This window comes from Megascapheus bottae, chromosome 11 (genome assembly GCF_031878675.1).
Source record: "Megascapheus bottae isolate mThoBot1 chromosome 11, mThoBot2.hap1, whole genome shotgun sequence".
In the NCBI taxonomy this organism is placed as follows: domain Eukaryota; kingdom Metazoa; phylum Chordata; class Mammalia; order Rodentia; family Geomyidae; genus Megascapheus; species Megascapheus bottae.
Window position 1 is genome coordinate 48,485,995 of NC_143519.1, and position 19,928 is coordinate 48,505,922.

General features: G+C 39.4%; 1 protein-coding gene across 1 annotated transcript in view; it reads left to right on the forward strand.

The window, feature by feature from the left end:
• Nucleotides 1-19,928, forward strand: part of B3glct (beta 3-glucosyltransferase) — a 115,372-nt gene that overhangs the window by 57,999 nt on the left and 37,445 nt on the right. The window contains exons 7-10 of the mRNA XM_090341799.1: nt 1,822-1,958; nt 10,391-10,454; nt 15,031-15,150; nt 17,128-17,197. Coding sequence (XP_090197925.1) covers nt 1,822-1,958; nt 10,391-10,454; nt 15,031-15,150; nt 17,128-17,197 — 391 coding nt within the window. The remainder of the gene's footprint in view (nt 1-1,821; nt 1,959-10,390; nt 10,455-15,030; nt 15,151-17,127; nt 17,198-19,928) is intronic.

Sequence of the window (19,928 nt, forward strand, 5' to 3'; positions counted from 1 at the left end):
GGCTAGGCCAAGTGCCTTCCTACTGGTATGGTAAGTTGAGTGTTTTTCATGGTGGTTAAGGTTTACTAACTTGATAAAGTGCTATAGGATAGATTTTTTTTAAAGCAGTTGAAATTTCCATCTCAAGCTAAGGTCCTTCACTTTGGTCATTACTGGTATATTCTTCTGTCTGGTAATGACTATCTGTAGGCAGAGTATCAAGAATAGATCATCATGTGCAATTTCAATCTGCACATAAAGTCATGTCCATAGCTGTCACACATGTCCATTGTGCCCTGTTGCTGAGTTGATCAAAATTAGGACCTTGGGAAGTATTTGAGATACAATCACTAGTCCATCAAGGATCTTAAAAAATGCTTAGCTTGATTTCAGTTCTGTGCCTTTCTTGATTTTATATCTGGAAGAAGAAGAAAGATGGCATTGTTTATATAAGAAAGAAAGTATACAAAACCTGTAGAACTTAGGGTACTTGACTATTTTATGTATATTGTGAGTATATATGTGTACATGGGTCTATACTGGGGCTTACATAGGACATGAATGCTGTTCTTTAGTTTTTTGACTAAAGACTGGCACTCAGCGTTTGAGCCATTTCTCTGGCTATTTAGATATATGACTCTTATGGATTTTCTTTTCCAGGATGGCTTTGAACTGCAGTCCTCAAATCTCAGTCTCCTAAGAAGTTAGGTTTATAGACATGAGTACCGGCACCTAGCTCAGGGTACTTGATTTAAATTGCATGCTTTAGTTATTTTGGTTTTAGGGACTTGCTCCACATATTTAACAAAAAGCTATCAAGGAATGAAGGTTTGAATCAAGTGATGGAGTGCTAGTATAATCAAGCAGAAAACTGTGGTGCACCTAGCACATGATAATCCTACGGGGACACCTAATGTGAACAGAAGGTTATATCTGTGCCCTTGAGATTCTTCAGAACTGGGTGTTCCAGTTCTGGAATCCTAGCCTTGTATATCCTGTCTGCCTTCGTGGTTTTCTGATGTCTTTGCTCATTTGCTCTATGTATTTTTTTCAGCATTTGTGTTTGGAGTTTTTTGTGTAGATCTGATCCGGAGTATCCTGCTGTGGCCAGAAATAGAGTTCTAATAGGGACATAGAATCAAGTCTCTATTCTTGTTCTCTAGCACAGGAAGGCTGCCCTGGTCTGCCTCTTCCCTGTCTCTTCATAGTGTATGTGCTGACTACTCCATACTTCTTTGGTGAATGTAAGGAGTTTTGTTCCATCTCAGAGACTGTGTGTTAACTATCTCTACTTCTCCAGATTTTTGGTTCAGTTGGCTCTTTGCTGTTATAACATTCCCATGCCTTTGTCATATCACAAGAGTTTTCCCTCTCTCAGTCATTTCACACAGTCAGTTGTTGCACTGACTTACTCAATCTCTACTCCACCAGCCCACTCTAGAGCAAGCTGCCTGCAGAAGTAGATTATGAAGGAACTGGGTAGATTGAGTGAATGCATGCATAAATAAATGAACAAGAGGGAATCTTTTGTTTCTTTTAAAGCCACACTTCTACTTCCTAGTGGAAGTAGAATATTTCCATATGGAATATTATACAAAATATCAGTCTTATATACTTATGGTAAAGCCATGATTTACATCTTATTAATCCTGGTGATTTGATCCTGAGTTTCATACATATGAAAACTAACATGTTCATTTCCATTACAATATAATTATATTTTTGTTCAAACTTTGTAGAAATGTACAATCTGTGCTAATTATCACTCAAGATGATGCAGCTTTGTTTTTGATCTTAACATGAAATGGATTTTTAATGACATTTTATATTTTTAATCAACAGGAATGGTTTTTGGGGAAAGCATTATATGATGAAGAATCAACCATAATTCACCATTATGCCTTTTCTGAAAATCCTACAGTTTTTAAATATCCAGACTTTGCTGCTGGCTGGGCCCTTAGTCTTCCACTTGTAAACAAGTAAGTCTTTGTTGTTAGGCTCCCCCCGCCCCCGAGTGGAATTGGAGGATGTGGATAAACTCATTTCACTGAGTTTGGTTACTACAAATCTCAGCATCACAAATGAGTTTTTGCAGCCAGAGGGAATGTGTGGCAGAGAGGGATGAAAGAACAAGGAGTCATACTCCCCTGCCTCAGCTTTGACTCTTAGGAGTCTCCTGAATCAGGTCAACTCACTTCTCTCTGTGTCTTCTTAGTGACTTGCAAAACTAGGCAGGTAATAAGTTGTGTGACTAAAGGGCCCCAAGACCTGGGTACTTGGAAGCTGGACTGCTGCTGGGTTGGTTTTTGATTGCCAGTGAGATGAACCTGTAACATAGAGTCGATAGTTACCTGCATACCTGATGTGCGTGAATGAACATAGGCTAGGCAGCAGAGTGACTAGTAAAAGGTACTATGTGGGTTGCCACGCCCTGCTGTTTGTGGGTCTAGTTTCAAGGATGTTTCATGAACTGTGGAAAGTGAAGAGGATTATGTTTTAGTTCAGGAGAAATCAGGTTGTTGACAGCCCCTTTTTAACATGAGTATTTCAGATTGATTTTTTTTTTTTTTGCTCTTGGAGAAAACATTTGTAGACAAAGCATTTGTGACTTGTATATATTCAGTGATGCAAGTGTTTACATCATTTCTCATTAAATTTCCTGCTTGTAGGATTTGGGGTCTTGAAAAACTTCTGTAGTCCAATGAAGATCTACAGGGTAATAGATAGCTTCTCGTTCCTGACTGTTTTTGACATCTTCGCAGCTCCTGCCACATTCAGCAGTTTCATAGAGAATCATTTCCTTCCTAGTGCAGAATCTGCAACCATTATCAACACAGGTACTCCTCTGTAAAGCTGGTGGTGTAGCTTTGTGGCTGAGAGATTGCCTAACATGCTTGAAAATCTAGGTTGAACCTCCAGTAGCATATACTAAAAAGTAAAACAAATCACCAACAACAAAAAAACAGAAGCAGAAGTCCTACAACAGAAACCCATATTTAAAAATACTGACAACAATATGGACAGAGGAACCCTCATACAGTATTGACAGGAATATAAAAGTAGTACAACTACTATGATAAACCCAGTATGGACAGTCCTCAATAAACTGAATCGAGAGCTATTTAATGGTTCTTCTATGCCATTCTTGGGCAAATATCTAAAGCAATTCAAGTCAATATACAATGTAGATACCTCCACCCCCATTGTTTATTACACCACTTTTCATAACATTCAAGTTGTGGAATTATCTTAGGCACAGAGCAACTATGAATGGATAAATAAAATGTGGTATGCAGAAAAAAACCCCTATGTTTAAGAAGTTTATTTATTGTTATTTCGGTGTCATCACTAAAACTTGAACTTGGGGTCTTGCTCTTTTCTATAGCGTTTTTCACTCTACCCACTTGAGCTACACCTCTATGTCTGGCTTTTTGCTGATTAATTAAAGATAAAGGTTCTCATGGACTTTCCTGTTCAGGCTGGCTTTGAATTCTGATCTTTATATCTTGGCCTCCTGAGTAGCTCAGACTTGGGGCATGAGCTACCAAGCTGCTCAGCTTGGATTACACATATCTAGCAGTTATTTGTCATTTATGGTAGAAAATATTCAAAACCCTTCCTTCTGGCTTTTTGAAATATAGTACACAGTTTTTATCTGTAGTTACTCTAGCATGTGACAGCATAGCATAGCATAGTTGTTCCTCCCTTGCTGAAACTCAATATCCATTCTTTAACCTCAACCCATCTATATCCCTTCTCTTTCCCCTCTGCTCTGCTAACCAGCATCTGCTCTCAACTTCCATGAGATCAGCTTTGTGTGTGTGTGTGTGTGTGTGTCCTAGGGCTTTAACTCTGGGCCTGGACACTGTCCCTGAGCTCTTCAGCTCAAGGCTACCGCCCTATCCACTTCCAATTTTCTAGTGGTTATTGGAGATAAGAATCTCACGGACTTCAGTGCCCAGGCTGGCTTTGAACCATGATCCTCAGATCTCAGCCTCCTGAGTAGCTAGGATTACAGGTGTGAGCCATCGTGCCTGGCTTCCTAAAGTTTTTTTTTTTTTTTTTTGCTTAAGGTTAATACTTGAGCCGTAGCTCAAGTATTTGGCAGTTAATTGGAGGTAAGAGTCTGATGGATTTTCCTGTCCATGAGACATGTGGCTTTGAAGCCGTTTCTTCTGACCTCAGTTTCCTGAGTCACATTGTTGCAGGCATGCAGGCAATGCAGGCATGCTGAGTAGGATTGCAGGCATGAGCCATGGGTGCCTAGTGAAATCAACTGTTTTATAATCTACACATGAGTAAGACTGCATGGTGTTTTTCTTTCTCTGCCTACCTTATTTCACTTACCTTATTTCACTTCATCTGTGTTGTCCCAAATGACAGAATTTAATTCATTTTTATAGCTAAACACTATCCCACGGTGTAAATGTACCATGTTTCCTTGATCTACTCATCAAATGAAGGTTGTTTTCCCTCCATTTCTGGGCTGTTGTAAATCACTAGTGAGTTTTTAGCTTTTGTCCATTCCATATTGTTAACTGCTGGCTTATTACATATTGACTTTTATTGTGATGAGGTATGTGTTTTCTTTCTTTTTTTTTCCTGAGGTATGTTTTTTCTGTGTCTACATTTTTCAGCATTTTTATCCTTCGTAGAAATGTTGGATTTTATCAAATGCTTCCTCCACATCTCTTCAGATGGTTTTCCTCCTGCATGCTGTTGTTACATTGTGTTTCATTTATTGATAGATTTTGTGAACTCTGAGGTATTCTGGTATCCTAACAGGAGTCCAGCTGCATCACAGCGAATAATATTGCTATTGTGCTGTTACATTCAGTTTGCTAATGTTTTGTTGAGGATTTTTTTGTACCTGGATTCATCATGGATATTGAAGTATTATTTCCTTGTTTTGTTTTCATGGCTTGGTCTAGTTTTGTATTAGAGTGACATCAGGATGAATTGAGAATAATTCCCTCCCTTTCCATTTTTTAGATTAATTTTAAGAATCATGGGTATGAGTTCTCGCTTGGTAGAACTTAGTGAAGTCATCTGATTTTTCTTTGATGAGAGATCTTTTACTGCTGACTCAAATTTATTTTGTTGGTTTGTTCAGATTTCCAATTTTTTTCTGGTCCAATTTTGGTAAGATATATATCCAAAAATTTGTTTTTTGTCCTTCTAGGTTATCTTCCTTGTGTTTTATAGCATTGCTTGTTACTTGGCAACAGTTATGTGAAGTAGATTCCATGAAGTGATTGTGCTGCCACATCGAAATTCTTTTTGGCAAGGGAGTCATGTGGGAAGAGACACAGCATGAGGACAGTTGGTTTGAGAGTGGGTGGCAGAAGCCAAGGTGGTAGATTTGTGTTATAGCAGTTCTCAAAGGGTTGCTGAGTCTCAAAGGGTTGCTCCTTAGCTGTCTAAATTTGGGGGGTGTTCTTGGATTCCAAACTAGACTCTTTTCCTTCAGGATTTTTCAGTAATACTGTAAGCCATCTTTTCCCTGAACAAATGTATAAACTAGCCAGAGTGGATTGCTTCTTCTCCAGCTAAGGCCATGAACCCAGTTCCAGGACTGTTGTGTGAGAATGCCTACATCACCCCAAACTGCCAAGAGAGTCTGCATGGTTCCCCCTTGTTCTTAGAAGGCCTACAGAGAAAGGGGAAAGGACACAAGCAAAGACAGTCACCATTCTCTGTCATCCTTTACTATTTGGTTTGGTTTTTCTCTCGATATGAAGAGGAGACAGGTGTTCTCTTTGGTCAAGTTTATTTATGCTCAAATTAAACTAGTTTAGTTTGGTGCAGTATAAAGGTAGGAGCCTGCAGGACAAACTTTTCTGGCTGAGTCTAGCAGCCTTAAGTAGAGGTCTAATTCAGTTATGTTTGTTGAAAGGTCTGGGCTTTTAGAAATAAGCATTAGCCAGTCATGGTGGCTCATGTCTGTAGTTCTAGTTACACAGTATCACAATTCAAAACTAGCCTGGAGTAAAAATTCCTGAGAGGGAAATGGATGGACCTGGAATAATTATGTTAAGTCTGTGAGGTTCAGAGAGACAAAAGTATATGTGTTTTCTTTCATGTGGAAATTATCTGAAAATTATAATCATATGAAAACATATGTAGGGTCATATGCTTATATATACAATATATAACATGTTAACTGAACAGATGTCAGTCATATAACATATTAACTATGGTATGATTTACTCAAGGGAGGATTGTAATGGTATAATTCCATTGAACAACTAACTTACAGTATAATTCCTTTGAACAACTAACTTACAGTTTTGACAAAATGACTACCAGGAAACTGCTTTTTCTTCATAGCACAGCCCAGACGGAACCTTTCTCTGGAGCCAGTGGGCCTCTTTACCCTCCATCCAGAGACCTCTTGTCTTGAGAGCAAATCTTCCTCATCGAGAAAGTTGCACCTTTTTTCTTCACAACACAGCTTGCCCATCTGTTTCCATCAGACTTCTTTCAAGACATCTTGGTGCTGAATTAAATTCAGGTTTTTGACTTAGGTATTAGAAGTAACTTTTATTTTTTTGCTTACCCTTTGACTTAGACTTCTTTGTTGTTAGTGTGGATGGATATAATCTCTGGATGGATATAATCTCAGGCATACATCTTTGACTCCTGGTATCTTATTTATTTATCTATTTATTTATTATTTTTATTGTATTTTATTGTCAAGGTAATATATAGAGGGGTTACAGTTACATTTGTCAGGTAGTGGGTGCATTATTTCTGGAACTATGATACCCCTTCTCATGTTTTTGTCCCCTTTCCCTGCCCTCATCTCCTCCTAATCATCTTGTTTTCCCCCTTCCCTTCTCTATTTCAAATAAACAAATCAACAGGAAACTTAAGTCAGATACATTAATCACATGAGATTAGCCATAAGGGGAAAAAGAAATTAACTGCACCTAGTACATTAACAACAATAATCATAAAGATAAACCTCTTGTTTCCATATCTTAGAGTTCCTGATATCCTCTTAAATAACTGTTCAGCTTAACTCTTATTGCTTGACTTGCTGGCATGAGAGTATGACCTGCCCTGTGCCCTGAGGCTTCACTGCTTCTAACATATGAAGGTGCCTAAAACCTTGTTTGCTTCCCTTGGCTCTGGCTAACAGCCTTTCTGATTATCTCATGCTCCAGTAGGACTAGCTGTCTGGGCCTATGCCATCTGGGGCTGCAAGTTGCATAGCAGGCCAGATATGAGCCTTGTTCAGGGGATTCTTTGTGTTGTGCCTTCTCTGACATTCCCAGAGGAAAGTGGGAGCAAGTCCTTCTAGAGACCAGGGGTTTCCTGCATCCCTTCTCCCATCAAGTCCAGGAGGTCCTTGAACACATCTGTTCCCCAGGGAAACAGCCAAGGGGGCTGCTTTGGTAAGGATCTCAGGTCTCTTTTACTAGTCAGGCTTAATAATATTTTCTACTGAGGCAGAAGGAAGAACTAAGGCCCTACCACTGTCTCATGGTGTGTAGTTTGTTTGGCCAGCTAGAACAAAACCTAATAAAGTAGGTGGCTTATAAATGATAGAAATATGTTTTTCAGACTTCTGGAGGCGTTGAAGGCCTAAGATGAAGGCACTTGGCCTCTCAGTGTTTAGATAACACCTTCTCTGTGTGCCCTCATATGGTAGAAATGGCCTCTTTTGTAAGGACACTGATCCCTTGGGCTCCACCCAGTCATCTTCAAAATCCAGAGTCCCACCTTCTCCTAATGTTACTTTGGAAGTTAATTTCAACATATGAATTTCAGATGATGCAAACATTTATCCATCCAGAGAGGTAGGGAAGTATGGCGGAGGGAGTTTGGGCCAAGAGACTGATCTTTTGCAAAAGTTGAGAATTCCCATCACTTCCCCCATAACTAACACCAACAGGGAGGGAAGTACTGGATAACCTTCTGCATCCATGTCTCTTGCTCTTCATAGTGCTGAACAGAGACCAAAAAGCTGTAGTTGGCTTGTGGTTAATTAGTATTCATGGTCTTCTCTCTACCTCCCTTTGTTCTTGCTTGCCAGTAAAAGCAAAGTAAAAATATAGACTTTACCCTAGTAAATGATACAACCCATCTGGATAGTACTGTTTTGTGGCCAAAATATATTTAGAAATGATATGCTATTAGGAGATTCTTATTTATTCTAGAAGAAATTAGTGTCATACTTAGAGCTAAAAGGAGACAGAAATATAATATCCATTTTGGATCTTCTTAGTTGTTTTTTTCCCTCACTGCTAAAGCTAATATGCTGATTGCATTTCCACTTGGTATTAGGAATTATGTCAATTAGAACCCTTTGAATGCAAATGAGAAGAAATGAACTGGATGATGGAAATATCAATGCTGTAATTAAAGATGAGGTCTGTGGTCGTTTGAAAGATGCAGGAGTTCAGCTATTCAGGAGGCTAAGGAGCATAGTTTAAAGCCAGCCTGTTCAGGAAAGTCTGTGAGAGTCTGGTTGTTTTGTTTTGTTTTGTACCAGCACAAACAAATTTATTTGCTAATAACGAAAGGGATGAGAATAGTTAACTCCCCAGGTAGACAAAGCTGCATGTCAGAAGTTAGTAATAAAGATAATTGATCGTGGTGATAATTAGCAATAGAAGAACAATGAGATTTACTCCTTGAGCTGAGCCATCTCATTCTCAGATGCAGGATAATAATGCCTGTCCAAAGTGACCTTAGAGGATTTTTTTGTTTATTTGTTTGTTTTTTAATCATTGTTCATGATACATTCCACCACTAATTTTCCATAAAAAGGGAATTTATTTTAAAAAAAGAAATCTTTCATGGCTCAATCAGTTACAAAAATTTTGAAATGTGTTACTCTTTCTTTAAAAAGTCACTATTATTTCTAGCCTTGTACTGGTGGTTCATGCCTGTAATCCTACTTACTCAGGAAGGTGAGATCTGAGGATGTGTTTCAAACTCAGCCCAGGCAGGAAAGTCCATGAAACTCATATCTCCAATAAACTGCTCAAAAAAAGGCTGGAAGTGGCATTGTGGTCAAAAAGTAGAAAGCTAGTTTTGAGCCAAGGAAGCTCAGGAATAGCGCCTAGACCCTGAGTTCAAGCCTCAGATCTGGCGCGCGCGCGCACACACACACACACACACACACACACACACACACACACACACACACACACACAACTATTACTTCTTTCTAGTTAAAAGATGTATTACATTTTAATTAAATCTTCTAGTCTGTAAACAAGCATGGGGCTGTATGGTGTTTAAGTCATCTACATATGTATGGAATCCTTTGTCAATCAGCTTGGAGTCAAAGTACCTGTTGCTAAGGTTCATTGCAGAAACTTGTTAGTGCCCATTCTGTTCAGATGGTTATATCAGGCAGTGCTATCAATGCAAAGGAAATGTGGCATGGAGAGATGTGTCTATGTGGCAGACATTAATATCAGTGACAGGATAAGGCTGGGCTGTTCACTCCACATGCAAACAAAGCTGCTATACAGGTGGGCGGATCTGGAAAGGTGTCCTGGAAATACTGCCCTTGGATTTGGTCTTGAAGAAGAAAATTTTACTGAGTACATGCTGGGTACAAAGTCCGTTGACAGCTGTATACCTGGAGAGAAGAGAGGGAGGAGTGTGCTTTGTGTAGGAAGTAGAGGCCCCAGATGGTGAGGTGACATGTGTAGGCCTCAAGGCTGGTCAGGAGTGTAGAGCCTAATTCTGTGGGAAAGGAACCGCGGGAGATGGATTTTAAGCAGAGAAAGAAAACCTAAAACAACTTGAAAGAAATTTTTTTAGTCTTTTTGAAAACATGTCCTTTTCACCTTAAACATTCTACAAGCTAATAACTCATTGGGATTATTAGAAGTTTTTTTTTTTTTTAAATAGTACAACTGGAGCTTGAACTGAAGACCTGAGTGCTGTCCCTTAGCTTTTTCTCTCAATGGCAGTGTTCTATCATTTGAGCCATGCCTCCATTTCTGGAATTTTTGGTTAATTGGAGATGGCTATGAACCACAGTCCTCAAATCTTAACTTCATGAGTAGCTAGGATTTACAGGAGTGAGCCATCAGTAACAACTTTTATTTCTGTATCATACATACATTATTTTTCTTTTCTGTTTCCCCTCCCCCATTATCTAATGGAAAGGTTATCACAGTCATGGCCTCTCCCTCCCCTCCAAAGGCATTTTATTTGTTATGTTATATTTTCTGTTATTGGACAAATGTTGAAAATAATGAATGATATATCAGCGACATGTGTTGGATTACATTTTTCAATCCTTTTTTGAAGGAAATTACATTTCTTTTAAAAATCTTAAACTTTATATTTTAACTTGTTTTCAGATATTAGAAACTTTCAGCAATGCATTATTTTTTTTTGCTTTTGGTTAAAAAAATATCATATTGTCTCTGTGTTTTAGGCTCACCAAGAGGTTAAGAAGTGAATCTCTGAAATCTGACTTTACAATAGATTTAAAACATGAGGTACGTCATGGTTTGTTTGCTTAAAAATCTTAGTACTCAGGAGTTTATGCTTTTTGTTGCAAATATGGCTCAGAGGTGGAGCATTTAACTAGCATGGCCCTGGGTTTGAGCCCCTGGGTTCAGCACCTTGGGTTAATGCATGTGTTTTGATATGAGTCATTTTGTATTCCATAATAGTGAATTTTTCCACCCACACTCATCTTCTCTTCACTTAGATAATTTCGCAACACTCCAGTGAATTAGAGCTTTCTATTTTAAGCTTTGTTACATGGGTGGAAATAGTGAGAAAGATTCAATTATGTTTCATAGTTCTTTGTTTTTAAAGATGGGTAAATTACCAAAAAGAAACATGATAAAAATGTCATTAAAAACTATCTCAAGTTTTATTTGGTACTTTGGTTGTATAGAATGCTGCTACATATGGAGAGTTTGTATGCCCCCCACAAAAAAAGTCATATTTGAAATCCTGTCTTTGGGAGGTGATGAAATCATGAGATAAGGACCAAAGAAATAAGATTTGTACCAGTTTAAAAGGAACCCATAAAGCCCCCTTGCTCCTTTTACCATCTGAGACCCTAGGAGAAGCAGCCATCTATAAACCAAGAAGTAAGGCTCCTACTGGACAGGGAATCTGTGGTACGCTGATCTTGAACTCACTAGCCCTCAGAGCCCTAAGAAACAAACTGTTGACTTATAATCAACCCAGCCTGTGGTATTTGGTTATATCAGTCCTAACAGACGAAGATATATGTCTTTGTTTCAGAGTCATTTGGGCAAAAGCTGAAAACTCTTAACTTGCCATGTTGGGCTCCTACTTCCATTTATGTAATGGATACCTGCTATAAGTAACCTTGGAGACAGGTGGCATATAATTGTATCTGAATAACACTTGAGAAGTCCTTCTTTTGTATTTTATTGGTAAGCTATGCGTGATTGTCCTAAAAAAAGGACACTCTCTGCAGAAATCTGACCTTCAGCCATTGTGGCAAATCTTGACATGTTATTCAGTCCAGCAGTATTGACAGATTTCCAGGAGCAAAAAGAACACACACACACAGACGCACACGCACGCACACACAACTCATTTCCTGGGTATCTTTAAATGCTGAAACAGCATGTTTGAGGGGAAATATACTTATTGTTCTACAAAAAGAATGAAGTTGGGGCCAGGAGTTTGGCCTAGTGGTAAAAGTGCTTGCCTAGCATGCATGAAGACCCAGGTTCGATTCCTCAGTACCATATACATAGAAAAAAAAAAAAAGCCAGCAGTGGTGCTGAGGCTCAAGTGGTAGAGCTCTAGCCTTGAGAAAGTCCAAGGACAGTGCCCAGGCCCTGAGCTCAAGCCCAGGACTGGCAATAAATAAATAAATGAATAAATAAAATAAATAAGTAAATAAAAAGTTTGCTTGTCCTGCTTTTATTAAAAAAAAAAAAGAATGAAGTTGGGTCCTGGGGCTCGCACCTGTAATCCTAGCTACTCAGGAGGCTGAGATCTGAGGACTGAGGTTTGATTTCAGCCTGAGTAGAAGTTTTTTAGATTTGTAGCTGCAATTAACCAACAAAAAGCCTGAAGTGGAGGTGTAGCTCAAGTGTTAGAGTGCCAGCCTTAAGTGAAAAAGCCCAGTGAGAGTATTAGACCTGGCAAAGAATGACTTATTGAAAACAAGCCAGTTTAGATATGTTTGGAAGAAATATCTAGACTCAGAACCTAAACACACACTAAAAGATATCTCTGACTTGTCAAAGGTAAAAAGACTGATTAACAATCCACTATGTAGCCCATCCAGGTTAAAAGAGAAAATATGATGGGTTGTATTGGCATATGCCTATAATTCTACTTGGAAGGCATACGTTTTGAGGATAGTGATCCCAGGCCAGCTTGAATACAAGATTTTTGAGACTTTATATCATCAGTAAAATTCTGTGCACAATAGTGTGTATTTATCATCCTAGTTATATAGGAAACCAAATAGGAGGATTATGGTCCAGGCTGGCTTAGGCAAAAAAACAAAATTTTATTAAAACATTCATGAAAGAAAAATAGAATAGAGTATGGCTGAAGTGATACAGTATCTGCCTAGCAAGTGGGAACCTTGAGTTTAGATCCTAGTGCTATGAAAACAATGAAAAAAATGACAGAGAAATATTACCAGTGATATTGGTAATTGGTGATTGGTGGTATTGCCATTATAAATACTTTATCCCAGTCCTGTGTGGTAATAGCTATAAAAAGAATATATTCCCAACTTAGAGAATAATGCTCTTTTCCCTACCTATGAAAACTGGCCCTGATAAAGACCACAAGGAACGCTGATCTTAAAAATACTTCTGATACGACTGAGAGAGATTACAGTAACATCAAGGTTAACCACAAGACCAAAAACTTAAGAATAACACCTACAGGTATATTTGGTTACAACAAAAATCTTACTTTTTAAAAAAGTGGTTCACATAAAAAAAATCCCTCAAGAGTAAACACTCTCAAATTCTCTTTCTCTGTCTTACGTTTTTCCTATTTTGTGACATACAAATGCATTTTTGAATATCTTAAGTAGTTTTGCATCCTATTGGACTTTTGAAACAATCTCACCATGAACGTTATTCTGATTTGAGATGATCTATCGGTGGTGATGCATGCAGTTCTAATTAACTTGTTTTCATTTACTGTAATAGTCTCCTGAATGACCCTCCCACGATTCATTTATTCTGTCAGTGGGTTTCCTTCTGTTTTGCTCTTATGCTCATTGTTTCTATAAATATTTTTCAAATGATAATTAGCTGCCACAGGGTTTTTTAAAAAATCACAGAGGCTCTTAACCATTTTTGGCTGTTACTTTCAAAATATTTATTTTTCCTTGTGACTCTGTGTATTGGGTGAGTTGTTTTTATTACTGATTTCTAACTTTGAATTACTGTTATCTACACCATAATCATTGGAAGATTTTTGAGACCCACTTTACGAGCTTGTTCATGTTGTTTTTATAAATGGAGAAAAGTATATAATATATATATATATATATGTGTATAATGTTCTCTAAATTTGGAGCTTCGGTTTTCTCAGATCAAAGAAGCCATTAATTGTGCCTGCCTGCCTGCCTGCCTGCCTGCCTTCCTTCCTTCCTTCCTTCCTCCCTCCCTCCCTCCCTCCCTCCCTCCCTCCCTCCCTCCCTTCCTTCCTTCCTTCCTTCCTTCCTTCCCTCCCTCCCTCCCTCCCTCCCTCCCTCCCTCTCTCCCTCTCTCCCTTCCTCCCTTCCTCCTTCCTTCTCCCTCCCTCCCTCCCTCCCTCCCTCCTTTCCCTCCTTCTCTCCTGTTCATTACATTTTTTCTATTTCTATTTTACTTCATTTGCTCAGGGAGCCAAGTGGATATCTTGTTTAGAAATAGTGGTTATGAGCTGTGAGCTCTTGGCGTTTATACTGAGGCTATGCTATCTTAAAATGGCTATCACTTCTTAATGGATTTTTTGCTTCTAGTAATCCTCTTCATATTTATTTTGTTGACATGATTATTTTTACACTAGCTTTCTTTTGCCTCAATAATTCTTTCTTCAGTCTTTTTGTGTTCTCTTTTTCTGGCTTTCTTGCTCAGCATTCTACCACTTGAGCCGTTCTTCTAGTCTGACATTTTGCTGGTTAATTGGAAATGGAAGCTTGAGGACATTCCCCTCCTCCAATGGCTCAAACTGTGATCTGTGATCTTCCAGGTTGAGCCACCAGTGGCCCAGCTATTGGGATGCCTTTACCTTACACCATGTAACACGTTTTTAGACCTCTCAGGTAACACAAATCACAGGTAGATTTTTAGATACAGTATATCAGAATAAGATTTGGAGGTTATTTTCCTTTTCACTTAGCTCCCAGGCCCTGGTTCTGTGTGACCAGGGGTTGTTAGCTGTGCTTACCTTGGCATGGCCTCGGGCTTAGGCAGAGCCACACAGCTGCTGTCCCCCCACAGTTTCTCACCCTCACATTTTTGTGGTCACAGCTTCCATACTTTGGGGTCAATGTAGCAGTATATTTTAAATTTTTGGAAAGGCATTGTATCCAATGTTTTTAGATATTTTCATCAAAGTGGCTGTGGGAATCCAGAGCCATCTTTGGGATGTTTTAGAATATATTCTTATCTAAAATTGCATTTTGTTAAATTTGGAAAGTTTTGGAGGTCACAATATTGAGTCAGTGTTGACCATTTGCTTATTCTTGGTAAACTAATCTCATTAGCTGTTGACAAACTGACATGGTTCAGTGTAACACTTTCTAGAAAATGTATTCTGCTACCTGTGAGATGTTTTTTTCCTTTCTGAGCCTATTCTGGGGCTTGAACTCCAGGTCAAGGTGCTTTTTACCACTTGAGCCATGGTTCTACTTTTGTCTATTTGCTAGTTAATTGGAAATGAGTCACATGTGCTTGACTGCTCAGGCTGGCTTCAGACCACCCAGTTCTCAGATCTTAGCTTCCTGAGAAGCTTGGATCATAGGGGTGAGTTACCAGCCCCAGGCCCTTGGATATTTTCCGCTTTCTTACACTTGTGCTGGCTGTGTTCCTTCCTCATTTCTGGTCTCCTGTATTGCCACAGATTGCTCTCTACATCTGGGACAAAGGCAGAGGGCCCCCCCTCACTCCCATGGCAGAGTTTTGTACAGAAGATGTGGACTCCAGCTGTGCCACCACATTTCATTCTCTTCTACCACTGTGTGTAAGTAATAGAAGAAAATTCACATGCTGTGAGTAACATTGCCCTTGTACTTTATATCCTTAAAAAAATCAGCCTTTGCTCCAGTCCTGGGCCTGAACCATGTAGCATATGTCTAGTCATAACAACCCTGTGGGTAAGCTCTATTGTTTACGCCCCCCCCCTTCCAGAGAGGGTGGGAGAGGGGATGGAGCCAGTGTTATTGGCCAAAAGTTGAAAGCAGGGAGATGAAATTCATGAAGCAATGAACTGAGGTTTGTGAAAAGGAAGGAGTGGGCAGGAAGGCTGCATGCTGAGCAGGGTCTTGGTTGTCTAGGGCACTGTAGCTCTCTTTCTTTTCCCCTCTCTGGTTGTAACATTCCAGTCAACCTTGATGTCTGGGGTTGGTTGCAAATAGGATTTTTCTGCAAGTTACACGTATGTGTCTCATGTTAACTGCTACACAGAATTAAGGAGGGGAGTTACACGTTTTTGAAAAAGAGTTTATTTAACAATGTAAAAGTAAAATCTGAGCAGTGGGAATTGAAAACCAGTTGTGCAGGGATTTCACATTTTAAGGTTCTCTGAATGTCAGCAGATGTTTTATGTTTTGGATTATGTAAATCTAAAGAAAGTTTTCTTTTTGTCAGTCATGGGGCTTGAACTCAGGGTCTGGGCACTGTCTCTGAGGTTTTTGCTCAAGTCTAGTACTCCGCCACTTGGAAGCACAGCACCACTTCTGGTTTCCTGGTAGTGAATTGTAGATAAGAATCTCATGGACTTTTCCTTTGATCCTCAGATCTCAGCCTCCTGATTACAGGTGTGAGCCACCAGTGCCCAGCATCAATTAAAAATCCTAATGGGTCAGATGAGGTTTCAGAATTCAGAATGCAGAAGGAGCAGAAGTGAAGTCATTGCACTGTTAGATTAGGCACTTGCACCCACACTCTCTTACTCCAGGGCCTTGTGCACCTCCGTGCTCAGTCTTAGGTCATTTCCTGTGTTAATGATACAACTGTGTTGATTGGCATTTTTTATCCTACTTCCTGGATACAAGATTTCAAACAAGTACTAGGACACGTAAGCTTTATCCACAAGCTCAACCCTCTGCCCTTAGCTTTTGGCCCTCAACTAAACTGTTCAGAACTTTCAGAGGAGACTCCTCTGTTAGAATAAACCTGTTGTCCAGTTTTCAGGATGAACCTGAAGACCCCCAAACTCACTAGATGGTTAACAGTTTTTCTTCTGAAAGAAGATATGTTCAGATATCTCAGTCACGCAGAAGGTTGTGTGTGTGATCTTAAAAGATACCCCCCATACCACACACATCTAGTGTGACAGTGGAGGAATTGGCTTGTTCTACTGTGTTCTTCATAGTACCTTGAGAGTTCTGCAGCTGGAGTTAGATATTGCTACAAACTGCTCCCACCATGGAGAAGTCATGGAAAACTTCTCCAGGAAGCACTGGATGAGCTCAGGTTCACATTGTCCACCAGTCCCTCCGGGTCCCTTTCATCTGTCTTTGTGAAAGTCATCCACATGGGGTTTTGAAGCAATCACCTTGGGCAGAGGACAGAATACCTTTAGCCTAGACTTGAATAGGCAATATAGGGACATAAAGAGAATATCAAAGCTAGGACCAGGAACGTGAGTGATTTATTGTTGCATTAAATACCTGCCCCTCTTTTTCCCCTCTTTTAAAAATCATGAGGTCAGAAAAGGAAAGACCTTCCCTGTGCTTATTATTACAGTTATATTAGCAGCCTTCTAATGACTATCATTCCATTTCTCTTACTGAGCAGAGCAGGAGAGAACTTGTCTGTGCAGGGTCTTCTGGAAAGTACAGTTCCTTTCTCCCCCAGAAACTTCACCCTGAAGTAGCTTTGATATCCCCGACGTTGGTTAATTTGGACTCTAGAGCATGTCAGATTTAACATGAGCACTAAGTTAGATAACTCTTACTCATAAATGTATTTTTTCCCTTCTTGTTTTTTTTTTTAGGGAAAACCTGTGAAGAAAGAGGATATTTTTGTTGCAGTAAAAACATGCAAGAAATTTCATGGTGATAGAAGTATGTGTTCGGGTTATTTGTTTCTTTGTTGAACTTTTCAAATCTAAACTACCATTTGGTATAAAGTACAAACCAGAGGTGGGCAACAGTAGCCCACACCTGTAATTGTAGCTACTCAGGAGGATGTGATCTGAAGATCATGATTTGAAGCCAGACTAGGCAGAAAAGTCTCACGACACTAGTTAACCAGCAAAATATTAAATTGGTAAAGCACTAGCTATGAACAAAAATGCTAAGCTAGAATGTAGTCCCTAAGTTAAAGCCCTAGTAGCATCACACACATGCTCACAAAAATATACACTCGGGCTAGGATCGTGGCTTAGTGTTATAGTGCTTGCCTAGCGTGCCCAAGGCCCTGGGTTTGATTCCTCAGTAGCACCTACACAAAAAGAGCTGGAAGTGATTCTATAGTTCTAGTGGTGGAGCACTAGCCTTGAGAAAGCCCAAGGACAGTGTTCAGGGCACTGAAGTTGAGCTCCAGGACTGGCAAAAAACTCCCCCAAAACCAAAAATACACCCTCCAGAAAGGAGATAATGACAAGTAAGATACTAAACTGAGTTAAACATTTCTCATTTGATCCATTCAATCACTAATTGACCAGTTTAGAAGGACAGTTTTGTATTAAAACAACAGTGGCCAAAGCCCTTCTATGTATCACAAAGAGCAGCATTTTTAAAGGGAAATGGAAAAGTTCAACTGTACAATTTTTGAGCTGCTATATAGCTACTCATTCTGTACAGCCCTGTGTTTAGCCAGTTGGGTCTGGACTTAGTGTCTGAAATTGGAATTTCAAGTTAACAATACCAACAAAGGAAATTTATTCAAAGTCTTTCTTCTTTTTATATTGATTTCTAATATCACATTGGTTGGTTCCTATGTGTGTGTGTATGTGCGTGTACTAGTACTGGGACTTTGAGTCTGGAGACTGTGCCTTAGCTTTTGTGATCAGTGCTAATACTACTGCTACTATGTCAACTATAGCTCCCCCTCTAACTTCTTGCTGGTTAATTGGAGATAAGAGTTTCATGGACTTTCCTACCTGAGCTGGCTTCAAACCAGCAATCTTCATGTCTCAGCTTTCTGAGTAGCCAGGATTATAGGCTTGAGCCATAGGTGCCTGACCATATTGATTCTTCTTCTTTTTTTTTTTTTTTTTGCCAGTCCTGGGCTTGAGCTCAGGGCCTGAGCACTATCCTTGGTCTTTCTCAAAGCTAGAGCTCTACCACTTGAGCCTCAGTACCACTTCCGGCTTTTTTCTATGTATGTGGTACCGAGGAATCAAACCCGGGTCTTCGTGCATGGTAGGCAAGCACTCTACCACTAGGCCAAACTCCCGGCCCCATATTGATTCTTTTAAATAAAAGTATTTGTGAGTTAGATGTATTGGAGAAAAGGAAAAAGTCTCTTTTGAAGCAGGAACCCTTCTTCAGCAGACCCTGGCCTACAGATAAATGCTGTTTCCATTCATTTTTGGTGTCATTATAGAATTCAGTTAGGATAATGTTTTTTAAAACCCCAAATAGCCTAAATAAAAATAGACATAATTTCTCCCATTTTACATCTCATTTCAAGCAGCACTTTTCTGATATTGAAAATAAGGCAGTCTTTCACATTTTCTAATTTGGCATCTACTTTAATTTTTTTCCCATGAAAAGACTGTCAATTGTACCAAGGGTGTGATATTTATGTAGGAGAGATTTCTAAGCCAGCTGTCATCTTTATGTATTTGGAATGATGGGGGAAATTCATTTATATATTTTAGGAGGTAATATGATGCATACAGATTATATTTTTAAGAGAGAGGAGACTTTCCAAATAAGCAATATTATGATTTGGGTCCAGTGTTGCCTAAGACAGCAACTAAAAGTAAAATCCACTTATAATCATCAGTCTTTTTCTTTCCATTTAACCTCCCCCTCCCTCCCTCCCTCCCTCCCTCCCTTTTTCCCCCTCCTTTTCTCTCCCTCTCCCTAGCCCTCTACCTTTCCCTCTCCTCCTCTCTCCCCCTCCTCCTCCCCCTCTCCCTCTCCCTTTTCTTCTTCCACTGTGTTTGAAGTCAGGGCTTTATGCTCCCTCTCAGCCTTTCTACTCTTGGCTGGCATTCTCCCATTGGAGCCACACCTTCACTTCCAGCTTTTTGCTAGTTGTTTGGACCGAAGAGTCTGCTAGATTTGTCTGTCTGGGATGGAATCCTTAAATCTCAGCCTCCTGAGTAGCTAGGATACAGGTGTGAGCCTCTGGAGTCTGGCTTATTGGAAGACATTTTCAGATGAATACTAAAGCAGTAAGATTAGGAACTCTGTTACTAGTGGAATTTTTTTTTTTTGGTCTGAAAAAATAAAAGTTTGATCATCTTAATTTAGTATGTTTAAACATTGAGATAATCTTTTCAGATATGTATAAACTGCTTTTATTTCTGGATTTTCAGTCAAAGGTCTTTAAAAATTACAAAATCTTAAAAGCTGGTTAGAAACATGACAAAAGAAACTTCCCAAAGCTGGATACATTAATCATTTGTTGTTAATTTCAAGGTAGGGTGATTGAATTGTGAGACTTAATAGATACCTTAATTGGTTTTCAGTGGCCAGCCATCTTTAAACTTAGAGGTGTCTGAAAAAGGTAACTTTAAGTTGGCAGCATTTTAAGAACTTTGCTGGGCATAAGTGAAACCTTGAATAGGCCTCTGGTCCCCACCCCTCTTTTAGAAGTCTTATCTAACCAGTTGTCCCA